General features: G+C 32.6%; 1 protein-coding gene across 1 annotated transcript; it reads right to left on the bottom strand.

The window, feature by feature from the left end:
• Window positions 1–98: 98 nt before the first annotated feature.
• Window positions 99–19,270, bottom strand: LOC117329197 (pleiotropic regulator 1-like). The gene is made up of 14 exons (XM_033887009.1): window positions 19,159–19,270; window positions 17,383–17,489; window positions 16,351–16,478; window positions 14,773–14,823; window positions 14,046–14,130; window positions 13,411–13,486; window positions 11,764–11,859; window positions 9,629–9,721; window positions 8,615–8,764; window positions 7,951–8,145; window positions 4,802–4,920; window positions 3,024–3,163; window positions 1,972–2,165; window positions 99–1,498 (listed from the first exon to the last, which is right to left on the bottom strand). The coding sequence occupies exons 1-14, from the start codon at window positions 19,165–19,167 to the stop codon at window positions 1,439–1,441; spliced, it is 1,503 nt and encodes a 500-aa protein (XP_033742900.1). The 5' UTR covers window positions 19,168–19,270; the 3' UTR covers window positions 99–1,438.
• Window positions 19,271–19,486: the final 216 nt, after the last annotated feature.

Raw genomic sequence — 19,486 nt, 5'->3', positions numbered from 1 at the left:
ACAGACATTATATGTAAAACTACAGCACACATACCCCGGTTGGGGACGTATTTCATATTCCAGGTATGAGGAATTAATTTATAACAAAAAGAATTGAAAAAAATTATACACTTTATTCAGTTGACAATATACTGCACAAGATGACAGTTGATCTCAATCTATCGATTTGTATTATCAAATTCACCATAATTAGTACCTTCTTCAACAACAGCCTCTCCCACTTTTTTTAAAGAGCATTCATTAGTAAGATCAATATTTACGCATCCCTCCTTCTTGAGGACTGATAAATGTTCAATGTTTAAGTGCTAAAGGAAGAAGTTATGGCAAATATTACATTTCCACTTGTAAACTGATAATAAATGCAATTATTCCTACAATGTACATCAGTTATTCTGTAACATAAATGATGAAAATGATTTCCGAAATCATGCACGAGTCATTAAGTTTAATTAATGAAATAAAAACAGGATGCCATCAGCCGAGGCTATAAAATAAAAACAAAAAGGATGTTGTCAGCAGAGGCTATACAATATAAAACCGTCCAGGGCTATCGTAGGCTATAGAATACCTCAGTATTAGCAGTTACATTATAAACCCAAAAGCATTCCACTCCAAGATCATGTAATGTACTTGCTATGAACATATGGTTGGAGTTTGTTTATTAATCATTCTGTTAAGAATATAAACATTATTGAGTACATCACATGACAAAAGTGGCAACGCATGGGTACTATGAAGGAATAATGCCTGTTTCTCCAGGCACTATCAAATGTGTTACTATGCCATCCCTCAACACCATCAAACTATTGTGTCCTTAAAATAAGGCAATAATATATAAAAATATTTCTCAACCAAATATGATTGCTGACAAATGGTATAATGTTCATTATGATAGCTTACCTTTCATAACAGATTTATGGCCTCACATAATAATGACTTTACTGTTACACGTAGTAGATTTGACCTGCGTAGATCAAAGTGTCTGGTTATGCATGGCTGAAAAATTCCTAGTTAGAGGAGTCCCTACTCATCTAACCATTATGTCAAGATATGGCAGGAACTTGGTCTTATAAAATCATTTATTCAAAGAAGTCTAGATAGAAAATAAACTGGTCATTAGATATACTAAAATTGACAATTCACCCTAACAGGCTATGTTCAACAATAACCTCAAAGTATAGCCATTATTTAAGCATATATGGCTACATTTCGAAGTCCGGTATAAAGGACCAGATGTAATCATGACTGAACTTATATGATCCACTCTGGGCACTGTCGATTATCACCAGACTTTGATTGTCCACAGACAGATAGGATGCCAGTTGACCTCTAGACCTAGCTTGGCTACGGGCTCTCAATCCTTGATTGACAGAATCGTTACACTAGTCCATCTCTGGCACACACGATGACACTTTGTACTTCATTAACAATAACCACATCAGTATCGCTTCTTTCTCTGGATGTCTGGCCGCCAGTTGAGAGGATGAGATTCTTCGGTCTGTAATCAGAAAAAAAGTCTTTGAAATAATCACATTTTTGTTGTACAGTGTTGTATATCTAAACATAATAAAGAAAACACAACACCTAGAAGGCTTGTTTTCAAAACAAATGTTCAAAGTCTAAATGTATTTTTTATCTAAACTTTTGCATGGTAACTTTTCTATTTCTGTTCTTCTGAAGCTCCTACAGTATTTCAAAAGTAGTTGTATATATAGCAGCAAAGACACTTGTTTATTAACAAATTTCCCATCAATCACTTTTAGTATAACAGAAATGATGATTTTGCTACTCAATTTTAAACACGACAGGTAAAACACATTCAAATGTTCACATAACAGAATATAAATGTCACGTTCTAATTACAATAAATGAAATATGAAAATAAAATAAGCTAATGAAACACAACAAATTATACCGAATCTTCTGTTCCTGATATTCCAAGTAAGAAAAATGAATTTGAAAGTAACTTACAGCTGTCTCATCTTCTTTGTATATTTTGATAGTTTTGTCAGCTTCAGCTGTGATGAGTCGACTGCCACTCTGATCATAGGTCATGGCAAATATTCCTGACTCTGAGTCGATAGAGCCTGGTTGTGCTGTGGCCTGTATCCGTTGAAAATTGTACCCCGTCCTCCAGTCCCAGAAATACATGGAACCATTATCAGCTTCATGACGGACAAAAAAGAATTTTATTTTTATAAATTAGTCATTATATAATAATGAAAGATGTTTCTATCCAACCCTAAACAGTAATTAAGAGTAAGGCTATGTATATTAAACAGTGTAAATATAAATAATTTAATATATTTAAGAGAATCAATAATTTCAAAAGTCTCTTGATGTACTAATCAATGTATAAATATTCGTTAGGGATATAATTTGTTTCATTTTGTAGTATAAGAAAATCCAAGAAATAAAATCCAGACAAAATATCTTCACCACATGACATTAAAACCACATAAATATATTCAACAGACTGTTCGAATCAATGTTTTTTTACATTGATTCAAACGGACTAATATATTAATATCAAGTGGGAGTTAATATATCCAGATGAACGTAAATATATTCAACAGACTGTTACATGCACATTTGTATTATGTTTGATAGACTGTTGATATCATATATTCTCAGTAAACTGTTAAAATGTTCAATAATTTCATGTTTATTCATACAATAGGAATAGATACATAATAAACAAGATTTATTACAATGTCATGTAGTGGATAAAGGAGGGGGGTGCCAGTTTGGACCCTCCAGTGGCTATTACAGATATTCATATTTTCTTTAACTAAATATAATTACGTTTGGTATTGAGGCCAACTCATTTATTTAAAACATCACGTAAATGATTAGGGTCTAAGGAAACAAGCCAAAATTATCTTAAATTTCCAATATGTGCCCAGTGAAAATAAACTTAAGAGAAGGTAATACTAAACAAAATAGACAATCCCATAGTTAACTACATTATTATGTATATTGCAAATTAAGTTGTATTAATCTGTGTCTTGATAAACACTCACCTCCAGAAACTAATACACCGTCTGAGTTCAGCGCCAGAGCATTTATAATGGAGTTATGACCCGATAGGTTCTGTATGAAGTTGCCATCTGGGAATTTCCACTGTTTAATGTTGTCTGGAGATCCTGATGCAAAGCTGTACCTAAGGAACGAAAAAAAAAAAAAAAATAAAAAAAAAAAAAAAAACCAAGACTACTTACTTTCCTAATGTAAAGAAACCTAATCAACGATAAGAAAATACCCTACAATTGTGAAACTTTTAAGACCTGTCTGCAACTTTATTTATAGTCATTGTAGATAATCACTTTTTTTAATATTCATTACACAACAGGCCTGTAGGCATTAATGATCAACTGTGAAAAGTGAAAAGAGAAACTAAAATAGAAACATGGAAGCAAATACTTCTAGTCAAGTCACATATTTTTTAAGCTCTTGGTCTTTCACAAATTTATTCAATTTTTTTATACTATGTAAAATTTAAAAAATGTCAATTGCTTATAGAAGTACTGACAATTGTATATGTTGATGAAAATAGACAAAAGGATCACTTCCAAGATTTTGTATAGCAGACATGAAAATTTCCTGTGTGGTAACTAGTATATTTTTATTGCTGAATAAGGATGAGAGTACCCTATGGGTTTGGAGATGTTTGGGAAAAAACAGGCTATGCCTCTAATTTGTCACTGCATGATCCTAAATACAATGCATTAAGAGACTGACTTCAGACTGTGTTTCCCCTTCCAGGGAACACAGAACAAAACATCACATCCATCTCAATTAAATGCTACCACCTAGCAACACTCAGAGACCCGTCATGTCTCCTGAGGTACTTCTATCAGAACAAGAGGTTCAGAGGGCCTGTATCGCTCACCTTGTTGGATTTAACCAAACGTCAAAATAATGTTCATATTCAATTGTTAATAGCTTTATTTGATGATGTCGAACAATGCTACATATGGTTAAGGGGTGGGAATTACAACTGCTTCAAAGTTATATAATTTAGAAATAAAGTCACACTCCTTAGGGGTGTGAAAACTCACCAGGTTTTTTTTTACAGCATGATTGTGTTAACAGAAACTAAGTCCCTTGGGATGGGGAAAGCCCTAGGGCCTATTCTTACATCAGGATTGTGTTTATCTCATGATGCCCAGCAATGCTATATATGGTTATGGGATCAGGATCTCAACAGTATCAAAGATATCACAAAGGAACTAAGTACAAGTTTTAAGAGGGTGGGGAAAACCCCAGGGCCTATTCTTTTACAAGAATGTGTTTATTTTTTTAATTCCCAGCAATACAATATATATGGTTATGGGTTCATGATTTAAAGGGTCATTAATAGCAATATAGACAAATCATTCCCTATCAGGCCTGCCCCCTCAGCCCCCTGGGGGTCAGTCCCACCATTTGTAGCTGTTTGAATCACTTCCACTAACAAATTTCCACTTACAAATGCTTCCAGTCAAATATGGTTAACATCCAATCAGTACTTCAGAAGAAGAATTAAATTGTTGACGGACAGACAAACAGCTAGGGACACCACAGTATGGCATACACTCACCTGTGTCCTTCACACCAGGTGAGCTAATATACCGGTATATATATTGATGGGTGTGAAGCTAGCATCCAAAATATAACATTTTAGAAAGATAGCACTTTAAAAGTGGCTCTTAGAGCTATCTCTGAACACAGGCTTTATAGACTATAAATCAATAGGACATTTCAGAGAATAAATCTATACGCCAGGCGGGTTAACAGTTATAATACGTGTGAAACTTACTGAGTAGGATGAAGGGCAACTGCTCTTACACTCTTTTTATGATTGGTCAATGTCGCTCTTGACCGACCTGCGGCCAAGTCCCACAGTCTGATTGTACAATCGTGGCTACCTGTAATCACCTGTAAATAAAGCATAATTCATCAACATCTTCGAATGTGAGTACAAATATAGTAACAGTAAAAGTTAAGTACAGTGTAAAAAGATTAAGTTATAAGTACAGTGTAACAAGATTAAGTTAAAAGTACAGTGTAACAAGATTAAGTTATAAGTACAGTGTAACAAGATTAAGTTATAAGTAGTGTAACAAGATCAAGTTATAAGTACAGTGTAACAAGATTAAGTTATAAGTAGTGTAACAAGATTAAGTTATAAGTACAGTGTAACAAGATTAAGTTATAAGTACAGTGTAACAAGATTAAGTTATAAGTACAGGGTAACAAGATTAAGTTATAAGTACAGTGTAACAAGATTAAGTTATAAGTACAGTGTAACAAGATTAAGTTATAAGTACAGTGTAACAAGATTAAGTTATAAGTAGTGTAACAAGATCAAGTTATAAGTACAGTGTAACAAGATTAAGTTATAAGTAGTGTAACAAGATTAAGTTATAAGTACAGTGTAACAAGATTAAGTTATAAGTACAGTGTAACAAGATTAAGTTATAAGTAAAGTGTAACAAGATTAAGTTATAAGTAGTGTAACAAGATTAAGTTATAAGTACAGTGTAACAAGATTAAGTTATAAGTACAGTGTAACAAGATTAAGTTATAAGTAGTGTAACAAGATTAAGTTATAAGTACAGTGTAACAAGATTAAGTTATAAGTACAGGGTAACAAGATTAAGTTATAAGTACAGTGTAACAAGATTAAGTTATAAGCAGTGTAACAAGATTAAGTTATAAGTACAGTGTAACAAGATTAAGTTATAAGTAGTGTAACAAGATTAAGTTATAAGTAGTGTAACAAGATTAAGTTATAAGTACAGTGTAACAAGATTAAGTTATAAGTACAGTGTAACAAGATTAAGTTATAAGTACAGTGTAACAAGATTAAGTTATAAGTACAGTGTAACAAGATTAAGTTATAAGTAGTGTAACAAGATTAAGTTATAAGTACAGTGTAACAAGATTAAGTTATAAGTACAGTGTAACAAGATTAAGTTATAAGTACAGTGTAACAAGATTAAGTTATAAGTACAGTGTAACAAGATTAAGTTATAAGTACAGTGTAACAAGATTAAGTTATAAGTACAGTGTAACAAGATTAAGTTATAAGTACAGTGTAACAAGATTCAAGTATAAGTACAGTGTAACAAGATTAAGTTATAAGTACAGTGTAACAAGATTAAGTTATAAGTACAGTGTAACAAGATTAAGTTATAAGTACAGTGTAACAAGATTAAGTTATAAGTACAGTGTAACAAGATTAAGTTATAAGTACAGTGTAACAAGATTAAGTTATAAGTACAGTGTAACAAGATTAAGTTATAAGTACAGTGTAACAAGATTAAGTTATAAGTACAGTGTAACAAGATTAAGTTATAAGTACAGTGTAACAAGATTAAGTTATAAGTACAGTGTAACAAGATTAAGTTATAAGTACAGTGTAACAAGATTAAGTTATAAGTACAGTGTAACAAGATTAAGTTATAAGTACAGTGTAACAAGATTAAGTTATAAGTACAGTGTAACAAGATTAAGTTATAAGTACAGTGTAACAAGATCAAGTTATAAGTACAGTGTAACAAGATTAAGTTATAAGTAGTGTAACAAGATCAAGTTATAAGTACAGTGTAACAAGATTAAGTTATAAGTAGTGTAACAAGATTAAGTTATAAGTACAGTGTAACAAGATTAAGTTATAAGTACAGTGTAACAAGATTAAGTTATAAGTAAAGTGTAACAAGATTAAGTTATAAGTAGTGTAACAAGATTAAGTTATAAGTACAGTGTAACAAGATTAAGTTATAAGTACAGGGTAACAAGATTAAGTTATAAGTACAGTGTAACAAGATCAAGTTATAAGTACAGTGAAACAAGATTAAGATATAAGTACAGTGAAACAAGATCAAGTTATAAGTACAGTGTAACAAGATTAAGTTATAAGTAGTGTAACAAGATTAAGTTATAAGTACAGTGTAACAAGATTAAGTTATAAGTACAGTGTAACAAGATTAAGTTATAAGTACAGTGTAACAAGATCAAGTTATAAGTACAGTGAAACAAGATTAAGTTATAAGTACAGTGTAACAAGATCAAGTTATAAGTACAGTGAAACAAGATCAAGTTATAAGTACAGTGTAACAAGATTAAGATATAAGTACAGTGAAACAAGATCAAGTTATAAGTACAGTGTAACAAGATTAAGATATAAGTACAGTGAAACAAGATCAAGTTATAAGTACAGTGTAACAAGATTAAGTTATAAGTACAGTGTAACAAGATTAAGTTATAAGTAGTGTAACAAGATCAAGTTATAAGTACAGTGTAACAAGATTAAGTTATAAGTACAGTGTAACAAGATTAAGTTATAAGTACAGTGTAATAGTATTTTCCTTCATTATAAGCATTGTATTCAGTTCATTTATCTGTATCTGAAACAAGTTGTAACTGTCATTTATAGTCCTCCAAACAAACTCTGGTATCAAAAATGTCACTTTTTTTTTTTTTAGATATTCATACTCTAGAAAGCTGGAAATACAACTTGATTTAAGTACACTAACCTGGCCATTCCAACAAGACCACAAATCTCACAACCGTGGATGTCAAAAGTTTAAGGAATATTATATGACATACTTAAACTGTTCGTGACAGTTGTTCCAAGAGTAAATCTGCAGTTCCCTTGTGTAGCAGAGGAGTTATAAATTGATGATTAGATTCATCTAGTTATGGGACCTAAAGGGAGATAAGCACCATATTCAACATTTCCCAGTTCCGGCAAACTAATTAAGTCCATGTTGTAATTTTCTTCTGCTGAACAAAGTTACTTCATGAATATATATTAGTATTTCCAAATAAAGTTCAAATTTTCAAGGTATTTACAGAACATCTTCAACAAGTTTGCTCCTTATAATTGTGTTGTCTTATACAAACAATTCTGAGATTGTTTAGCACTGCTTATTTTCTTTACTTATACTTATGTGGTGTTACCTGAGGTTCAGAGGCCTGACATTTGACGCTAGCCACTGTGTTGTTGTGACCAGTTAGGGTATGTACACAGGCCTTACTGCGGACATCCCACACACGGGCAGTGCCGTCACGTCCACACGTTACTAATACATCAATGGTTGGGTGAAGATCCAATGCATATACTGCACTCAGGTGGCCATGGTAATGTCTTGTGGTCTGGTAATCAGATAAGGTTAAAAACAATACTAGTACTCTTCTTAAAATCCATAAAAATGAGAATTACCCATGATTTATGTAATTATCTAATTTTTCAATGATCATACTTTATCAGTAACATGAAAATTGAAATAAGAAAATAGAAAAAAATCAAGTAACACTGAATTCCAAGGTATCACCTCCTTTGTCTGCAAATAAGTCCCTGCCCACAAACCAGCCCCTTTACATATTTTTGCAGATTCACAATTTAAAAATAGTAAGCTTAAAGAGGCTTAAAATTTCTTTCTCAAACTTTAATGCTAAACTTTTACTCTAGTGAAAAGGGCTTATTTCAGGACAGATGCAGTAAAAGCTGAACTTTAAAAGCATCATGCAGAGTAGCATTCCATTAATTACATAATTATGCTAAATTTGTTTTATTAGTTAATTTAAAATTCCAATTGTACTTAGCAAGTGTTTTTTTCTTTACCTTATTATACTCGAGGTCCCAGCATCGGACCTGTTTGTCTTCGGAGCAAGAGAAAAGGTAAGGCTGTCTGGGGCTGACACACAGACCTCTCACAGAGCTGATGTGGCCTGTCAGGGAGAGCTTCAGGGTTCCACTGGCCAGGTCCCAGATCTGTTGTACACAGTTAACATAGAGTTATAAAAGGAGAAGGACGAAAAGGTAGAGGCAACATTGGCTGTATACAGGAGATAAAGGCATGTCTGGTGTACAGCTATTACAGTAACGCAGAAAAGTACCAAATGGATACTAACTCACCAATTTATGAAGTTGATTGGAGCTTTGACAATAGAGTAGAGATTTTTTTTATAGGAAAAGAGCAATAGAGTAGAGATATGTTATAGGAAAAGAACAATATATAGAGTAGAGATATTTCATAGGAAAAGAGTAAAAGAGTAGACATTTTATAGGAAAAGAGCAACAGATCAGAGTAGAGACATGTTATAGGAAAAGAACAATATATAGAGTAGAGATATTTCATAGGAAAAGAGCAAAAGAGTAGAGATATTTTATAGGAAAAGAGCAACAGATCAGAGTAGAGACATGTTATAGGAAAAGAACAATATATAGAGTAGAGATATTTTATAGGAAAAGAGTAAAAGAGTAGATATTTTATAGGAAAAGAGCAATAGTGTAGAGACATTTTATAGGAAAAGAGCAATAAAGTAGCGATATTTTTCTGCTAAAGACAAGACACTTAAACTGTGCCTGGTTCATTGTTTTCTTATTGAAACATTTATCAATGAACATTTTGCCATCTTTAGATGACTCTAATTAAGCTTAAGGTGATCAAAAGTGTCAAATTAAATTGTCATTTTTCATTATTTTTCCGAACAGAATAATTTTTTTTTCAATATTCAATATTTGTGCTTACGTATTAGTTACCATTTTGGTATGTTAATAAAGATTGTGTCATATAAAACTAACAGCACCTTCAGTTTATATCTGTCATGTTTAGTGTATATCATATAAACCTACCTTTATCATTCTGTCACCAGCCCCTGTGGCGAACCACTGATTCCCTGGTTCCACAGCTACACACCTCACCCAGCCCAAGTGGCCACTGATCACCTGTTACGAAATACCATCAGGCATCAACATAAACAATACATTTCTATCACCTATAAACAAAGGGTACCATCAACATAAACAATACATTTCTATCACCTATAAACAAAGGGTACCATCAACATAAACAATACATTTCTATCACCTATAAACAAAGGGTACCATCAACATAAACAATACATTTCTATCACCTATAAACAAAGGGTACCATCAACATAAACAATACATTTCTATCACATATAAACAAAGGGTACCATCAACATAAACAATACATTTCTATCACCTATAAACAAAGGGTACCATCAACATAAACAATACATTTCTATCACCTATAAACAAAGGGTACCATCAACATAAACAATACATTTCTATCACCTATAAACAAAGGGTACCATCAACATAAACAATACATTTCTATCACCTATAAACAAAGGGTACCATCAACATAAACAATACATTTCTATCACCTATAAACAAAGGGTACCATCAACATAAACAATACATTTCTATCACCTATAAACAAAGGGTACCATCAACATAAACAATACATTTCTATCAACTATAAACAAAGGCTACCATCAACATAAACAATACATTTCTATCAACTATAAACAAAGGCTACCATCAACATAAACAATACATTTCTATCACCTATAAACAAAGGGTACCATCAACATGAACAATACATTTCTATCACCTATAAACAAAGGCTACCATCAACATAAACAATACATTTCTATCACCTATAAACAAAGGGTACCATCAACATAAACAATACATTTCTATCATCTATAAACAAAGGCTACCATCAACATAAAGACTACATTTTTTATCACTGTACTGTTGTGAAAGTACATGACGAGCTGACTTCTCAAAGCCAGGTGTTTATGTCATCTTGTTTAAAAGGTGATGTTTGGCTGTGTATGACTACAATCGGCGTAGTCTACACCTGTTCAAGCTTGCACACTGATGTAGTTGCGTACAAGGTTAGTGTAATCGTAGACTACACTTGCCATTGTTGGCATATTAAACGATGTTGTATATTTTATTCAGTCATCTTTCACAACATATGTACAGTACCATCAACTTGAACAATATATTTCTATCAACTGTAAACAAAAAGTACCATCAACATATATATTTCTAAAGCAGACAAATCCCATGCAATATTGTATATCTAGACACACCAAAACTTATGTTTGTGTCAGGTTGGTAAGTCTTCCAGATTACCCTGCTGAGAAGCACACTGATAATACCGAATCTAACAATCACTTACCTGGTAATGTCAGGTAGAAAGGAAAATCGGTTTAATATTTATCTTAAAATTATAAAACATCCTGGTTAGTGAGCAATACAGGAAAAGCTTCTTTTTTTACTTTTATCACATATTCATATTGTATATGAAATAGGGGGAATCTATCACAACAAAGACAAGCTTTTAAGTGTCACCAGGTAAGTTGGTAACTTATACTGTAAACGTGGAAATTTGTGTGAGGGGGAAATTACACTAAATTATGTGGATCCCTTTTGATCGCGGAAAATTCACCATATTTTGATATTAATTTGAGTAAACTGGAACTACAAACGAAGGTGGATCAATTGCGAAAATAACAGTTAACGTATCGAAATCGCGAAATTAACCATCCGCGAAAGTAACCACGTTTACAGTACTTTATTGTTGACTAGTTTCGCCTCTATGTGCGAGACTTCACCATGACAATTTTTGTACACAATTTTACCCCTGAAGTCCTTTTTCCAGGTTTCAGTTTATGCTGTAATGTGATGTCAGCTAATTATACAAATATTTTGTAAATTGCCCTGCATACCTTGTGTATCGAAGTTCAAGTGCAGCACCTTGTGGAAGACCCACCTACTTTGCAACTGACGCTGACTCTTCTCTCCTATTTTAATCTTCATTTTGTGATAGTTTGTATCATAATGGACATTATTACACATATGAAGTACATACCAAATTTTTTACTGTAATAACTGTGATGCAACCCAATAATATCTACTTCTTTTCCCATTATACTTTGTATACATACCCGGTACAACTTCCACGGAGGATGCCATGATGGTTTAGGCATGGTTGGTGCCTTCTTCGGTACCAAAGCTTGTTGATTTCCAATTGAAACTAATGCCTGAAACATAAACCAGCTGTTGTTATAACAATGTTTTATCAAATCCTCTCCATAGACTTTAAATCTGCTAGATATTACATTATGTACAAACCCATTTCTTTGGAAGTTTAACACATGTATACGTTAAAATATGGAGTTGACAAATATAGCAAGTTCCTGTTTTCCCCCCCAAAGACCAGGACCAAATTATTCAGCATTCCAAAGCTCAAGGAAATACCTTGACTTAATTTTTTTCTATAAGAAATGCATTACAAAACTGAAGGGAAAAAATCTTAGTTAAGGACCCTTCTTTAAATTCTGTAATGTTTAATTTTCCTAAGAGAAGAACAGCAGACCGTTGCCTTGTTGTTGTTTTTTTTTAATCTGTAATGCTTTCGAAGATGGAAAATTAAAGAAATTTCCTTATGTTAAGGAACTTAAATTTAATGAATTGGAACAGGTCTATTTCCCAAGGTGAAGCTTTTTGTCCAGACAAGCTAAAATCAACTAAAAAAAACTTCTCACATAGGAAGCGGGTTCAATAACAAGTGTTATGCTCTGCCCACGTCTCATGTCATTTGGCAATTGATAAGAGTAAACAGTAAAATCTCTGAATCCCTCTGGCCTGATGGGCTCCACAAAAACACCTGAGTGCAGATGTGCTTTAGTTCTGCAGGGTATTTTAGTTCTGTAAGGGCGTTTTTATTCCCACACTACTTCAACACAGGAATAAGCACAAGTAGGTGAAGTTGAGGAAAATGTGTGAATATAGCTGATTTATATATACATGAATTAACCGATTACTTTAACTTCTTCAGCGTAAATAAAGTAGAGGTACAATGTATAACAATTAACAATATATATCCTTGCTTTGTCATGTCTTTGCTGTCTATAGTAACTAAAGCTGCTTTAAGTCACATGTTAGTCTGACAACTACAACACTAAATTAACACCTTTGTAGTTCCCACACCTTTCTCGTAAAAATAACCACATCATATGAGATGTAGGCAAAACATGACATCATATGAGACGTAGGCAAAAAATGACCACATCATATGAGATGTAGGCAAAGTCTGTACTGACGAGACTCACTTTTTATTATTGTTCACGAGGTTAAGATAACTTTAGAATGTCTAGTTGAGATTCTCAGAACTTGCGATTTGAAATAATCCTTTTTTTAAAAATACCGGTGTTTTTTTTCTTTAATTACAGAATTTCAGAATGGATCCATTTTCCCTGTACTTGTTGTTGTTGTTTGGGAAATAATCTTTGTCCCTGGTAACCATAACCTTGAGCAATAGTAATAACATTTGTCCCTAGTAACCATAACCTTGAGCAATAGTAATAACATTTGTCCCTAGTAACCATAACCTTGAGCAATAGTAATAACATTTGTCCCTGGTAACCATAACCTTGAGCAATAGTAATAACATTTGTCCCTGGCGTTCCCTCAATTTTATAAATGACCTTTGTCCCTCTTAGAAATATCAACATTTTAAGAAAATATACAAAACGTTCAAAAGTTCTATGGTTTTTTCCTGATGTCCCAGCAAATGAGATGTAGTCCTATACCTTGGAAGGATCTGATCTGTCAAGGTTACTCTGTTTTATGTCGTGGACTCCAGATCCTGCAGTTATGTCCATCATCCTTTGTGGTAAAAATAACAGCAGTTAATTATGAGTTATTTTCATATCGAAAGATCATCAATCAATGTTGCAACTAAATACTACATTTAATGTGGATGATTATTGATCACAAATTCAGTCATTTTCCCAACATATCCAAGTAGTTCTACTTCCTTATTTATTAGTCTTTCCAGACCAAGGTTTCCGAAAAAGTACCACAATGTAAATGTTAACTTTTAATTAAGTACATGTAACAAAATAGAAAATGTCTGTAAGTTTTTGAGGATCACATCAGCAGTTCCTGATGATAGTTACATTGCACGGGTTAGGACAGGATGGGACGGATAGCGACGGGTCAGGACGGACATGGGTAACACTAAATATGTATACATGTACCTCCTTTTCATGACGGGTACACAAAAACATTAAACTCTACAAGTAAAATCAAATTCTACAGCTTGATGTATGAATCTATCACCAATATTGAATTTTCAACTAATCTCTTATTGCTACTGTAATTTAATTAATATGACCAGAAAACACTTTAGATGACCCAAACAATTTATATCTATTGTACATACCTGCTTTTCTCATACAAGGCCATTTCCATGCTTGAGGCCTTACTAGGATCTGTATGCATAGATGTTCCATCTGTTAACTGGATACCTGTTAAAACAAATGGACCTAATTATTCAGCTGACAACTGGTGATGAATTAACAAAATTTATACATAGAGTATACATATGTACATGCACATATCATATGAATAATATTACATAATTTTAGTACTGGAGCACCATAATTAAAATTACCATGTACAACTAATAATATAAGCTGTTTTTCTTTTAATATTATTAATTCACTTTCATTCAATAAAATTAAATAACCATTGACATGATAATTCAATATGCTGTCAAACTGCAATGCCAATAGCATGCTTATAAAAGGGTTGTCTTAAGACAACATAACTTGTAGAGTTGGTTGACATTCAAAACTGGTTTTGTAAAAATAGGTCAACAGGTCACAGTCAAGGTCAGCAGATCCACAAATGTAACAATGGAAAGGTCTTGTGACATGTACAAGGAACATACTGTCACATGTCAAATACTTAAGCTGTATCCTCATTAGTATTGCCACATCACTATATAAAAACTTTAATCTCGCTGTCTACAGACACAGATGACAACAGGGTTGGCAACAACTTCCCTGGACTTTGTCCCAGCAAGCTAAGAAGCCATACTGAAAATTAAATGTATGTATACGTATGTGTTTACATACGTAAAACATAACATCATCATATAAACCTACCTGAACCTGTTGGGTAGGGGTGTGTGCCTAGAATGGTTGTATCCTGGCTACCTGTTGTTCGAATCAGACACATATATATAATTAGTATGTTACAATCATCATGAATTTGTTTAAAGGATGTACACCTCTGAGATGTCCAAAAATTCCTTATAAAACATTCTTTCTTATATACATATGTTGGCAGTAGGAGATAATTGCATAGCAGAATAATATTAAGTCTGTGTGATGGATTTGTGCTATAATCATTCAAAGATACCAATTTGACATATTATGTCATTTCAAAGTTAATTTTGCTGTTTTGACCAATTACATAAACAATCTATACACTATCTTCCTGTGATGTCAGATATTTATGAATGCTTGTAGAGCTGACAAAAATATCACTTTTTTTCAGATTATAGAACTAAGAAGTTAAAATTTCTTTAACCGGTTCATTTATCTTAGAACAGGAAACAAGTTACCCCTATCATTTATTTTTTGATGGCAAAATGTTTACTTTTTCACCATTTTTTGCAAACTTCACACATTATATAAAAAGTTTTGATATTAAACTTTTAAAAGTATTTAGCAGATCAAAAGAAAAAAAGTTTCTCTTTCTAAAACAGCCATTAAAACCTGGAGGTCTGTGTGCTTCCATTTTTTCCCTTTTATCAATTTTTGTTTTTGTTTCACCATTGTGGGATTAATAATCCAAAGTGCTGCAGTTACAATAGAAATGTAAAAAGAGACCAAAAATGTACCATTTTCCTCATTCTTGCATATTATTTGCATTATATTGAACATTATAAAGTTGTGCAGCAAAATCAAATTTGCAACGAAGAAAAATTACTGCACACTGATGACTTATTGATTAATCTAGAATAAAAAAAAAAGGACGAAATTTTTTACTTTTATTGAAGCGCAAGAAATACACGTTTTCAAAATTGCGGCTGAATCAGTCCATTTTATTTTAAATTCTTGTGAAAAGAGTTCTACAAACAGCAGATGTCTTGATTTTTGTCATATTTTACAGATGTCTGTTTGCTATTAAGATTGACTTTACTTCGCAAAATATTACAAAAAACCATTGCACAAGATCAAAACGAGACTCGCACATAATTGAAACCAAAGAATAGTGTACATCATTAAGTAGATAATTATGGTATATTTACAATACAATAACAGAAGTACAATATTGTCAATGATAATTAATGGTGAAATGATTAAGTAAATATCAAGCACTGTTGTTAAAGTCAGTAATACACAAAAAGAAATGAATAAATAAGGATCACATACTGATAGAGAGTAATTAACAACTTAGAAATAAAGGGCAAAAGCTAAATCTTCAGTCATTCCTAAAACGCAAAAATTAAAGGAATATTTGGATATTTCTTTTTTTTTTTTTTTTTAGAAAAACACAAGCTAAGCAGTTCATAAATTTCAAATTCACTGAGATATACGTATACAAACAGTCTTTGCAATAAATGCTGTTAATTTAATTTTTTCTTTGATTGGCCATCAGACTAAAGGTAATAAAAGAATCTAATTACATTCACTACTTATTATATATGTATGCATTAAGTGGTTTGCGATACATACGATTCCAGTTGTTTTCATCAAGTGGTTTGATGACATCTTTATTTTGCATTTTGTTGCCTCCTTCCTTTGGCATGTCTTTCACAAGAGCATATTCATCTGCTATTTTTAGTTTTCTCTTCAATAATTCACTGAAAAGGAAATGTTATTTGTATTAAAGCTTTGAAATAAAACCTGTCAGTTCTGATAATTTTTCACATGAATTTACATAATAGAATGCATTGTAGTATTTTGCTAAATTTCAAATTTGATGTAAAGGACAAAAATAGTCTCTCATATATGAACAGTCTTACACATAGGTATAAAATCAACTACTCTGACACATTAAGCAAAGAATCCATGGCATTGTATTACACAAATTTGTATAAGATTTATTTTTTATTTCTTGTTTGTGGATTGCCCCTGAACATTCAAGAGTCGTTTTGAGGCAGTTTCCTTGTAATAGCAGGTGGCTACCTCTCTAAACAAAATACTACGAAGTCTGTCTTACATCCAGAGCAATTTCAGGATAATTAAGTGTCTTTGACAAATGTCACCACCATGTCAGCACAGACCAGACTGTTTCTCAGCTTCCTGAGAAACACACACCATCACGATATACGGTAGGCATGAACTACGCACCTTCGATCTTCACCCAAGGTTACGTATATGTAGGCCGATGATACACCAACTGAGCTATTGCTGCCTCCTTGTGATTAAGATATATAAGATTTTTAACATGAATGAGTAAATTGAATAACGCCATTTTTTTCTTCCTTTAAGCATGAATGTTACATTTCTAAGCGTAATAACATTGTTATTCTAAAGGAATAACATTCTGTCATATGACAGAACATTTAGGATATCATATTATTTATTATACATGTACATGTATATATACGTATATCCTTTTTAGATTTTTGTTCAAAGAATTCATTTATTTATCTATGCAAAATGTTTGTCAATATATTGAAAAGTCAAGAAACAAACATAGATGTACTAACAAAACATTATAACAAACACAGCTAGTCAGCTACACTAAATTGACATACAAACCATTTCTGGTCTTTGGCTGGTGTGTTTCCTTGATCAGCAATAAACATGTCATGCGTTCTCTTCAGAGACCGAAACACCAGTGTGTGCACAGAATGCTTTTGTACTTCCTGAGAAAATAAAATAATACATGTTTTTTTTTTTATTATTAATTCCAGAGACATATATACAGAGATTGGCAGCTCTCTATTTGCCCTTGTGTTTACATAGTGGCCCCTGACCTTCCCACAATTAATCCTTTGCGGTCGCTCGGTTCAGTCTTCACTAGACGCCATATTGGAGAAAACTTGAAAACCAGACACATAATTAACGATAATTTCTATTTGAAATCATCACCAAGATCCAATTATGTGCTTTAATTTTATTAATATCAAAGTACAGAAGTGTCATCAATATGAAATATATCACAATTTGCTGTCCAAGTGTTTGTATTTTGAGTATGAAAGTCAAGCACAATGCAGGAAAGATCGGCGGGAATCTCCAATTTTCGAAAAGTCCCTATGGGGTTTTCGAGAATACGGATAAATGACAACAATGTGCATGATAATCAAGACCACATTCCATAAGTATGATAGTTTTTGGTTAATGTGGTAACTTTTGTAGTGGCCTAGATAAAACAATGTGCTTTTTGTGTGCATTTAAAATTGACGATGTTTTGGTCGGACGTAATGGCTGCTTAATTACAAAACTTGTGCATGTCGATAAGACCCAATGGATTTTAGAAAATACGGATAAATGGCAACAATGTGCATGATCAATAAGACTATATCCCATAAGTATGATAGTTTTTGGTTAATGTGGTAACTTTTGTAGTGGCCTAGATAAAACAATGTGCTTTTTGTGTGCGTTTAAAATTGACGATGTTTTGGTCTGACGTAATGGCGGCTTAATTACAAACTTAAAGCTTGGACATGTCGAATAGGACCCAATGGATTTTCGAAAACACGGATAAATGACAACAATGTGCATGATCAATAAGACTATATCCCATAAGTATGATAGTTTTTGGTTAATGTGGTAACTTTTGTAGTGGCCTAGATAAAACAATGTGCTTTTTGTGTGCGTTTAAAATTGACGATGTTTTGGTCTGACGTAATGGCGGATTAACCAGAACATGTCGAATAAGTTCCAATACATCGATACACACATGCGCCAAGCCCGATTTACCTGCGCTCGCGTGTGTTTGATAGGAGACAGGACGCTCTCGATAAGGGATATGCTTGAGTGGTCACGAATAAAGGGAGCCACTACGTGTACGGGGAAATAGCGATGTTACTTATCTCTCTGTATATATGTCTCTGTTAATTCTGAGTATTTACCCATGAAGAGATATATAGAGCCAAAACAACTTTTATTTTTTCATTTTCAATCTCAACTTTTGTCTCCATATATAATTTAGATTGAAGCAAATGTAGTAGTGGTCTTTCCGAGTCATTCACAAACTTCTATGGTTACTGTATACCTTATGGGATATCCTGCAAAACAAAACTAGAATCTATATATGTATACGTACTTTACCGAGTACATGTCTTACTAAAGAGCAATAATTCATTCTAAACATAATTTATGTTATGTCAATTCATCTCAAAAATGCTGAATTATCTACCATGCTTTACCCAAATAAAGTGTATTCTGTACTCAGATACTGGACATGAACAATTTGATTACTGATCATGAGCAACCTAGAACTGTAGAACTCTACACTGATCTTTACAATTTGTACAATGTACATCCGGACACGAAATTCATTGTTTTGTATAAAACGATAAATGATCTTACCTCTGACATATTTTCTGTTTGAATGAGACCTTTTTAACAGAATGATTAAAGAAAATATTCAAAACGCCGCAAAAACGTGCCTCACACGATTACAAAGCGTCCATCTTGTATGTTACTGTAATCAAGCATTTGATATTACTTCCGGTTTAATGATTTTTTCACGAACTTGCTTAGCTTGAAAAGTGAACGATAGTTGACATTATATTTAATTGATAAATGTTTTATCTAAATTTTACTTGAATTAAAATCTGATATAGGTGTTGAAATTCTAATGGTGAAGTACAGTTAATATCGCGTATTTGACTTAGATATCTAAATTAAATTGACT

The sequence above is a fragment of the Pecten maximus genome, chromosome 6, assembly GCF_902652985.1.
Source record: "Pecten maximus chromosome 6, xPecMax1.1, whole genome shotgun sequence".
NCBI lineage: Eukaryota > Metazoa > Mollusca > Bivalvia > Pectinida > Pectinidae > Pecten > Pecten maximus.
This window is presented reverse-complemented; position numbering and strand designations above follow the sequence as displayed.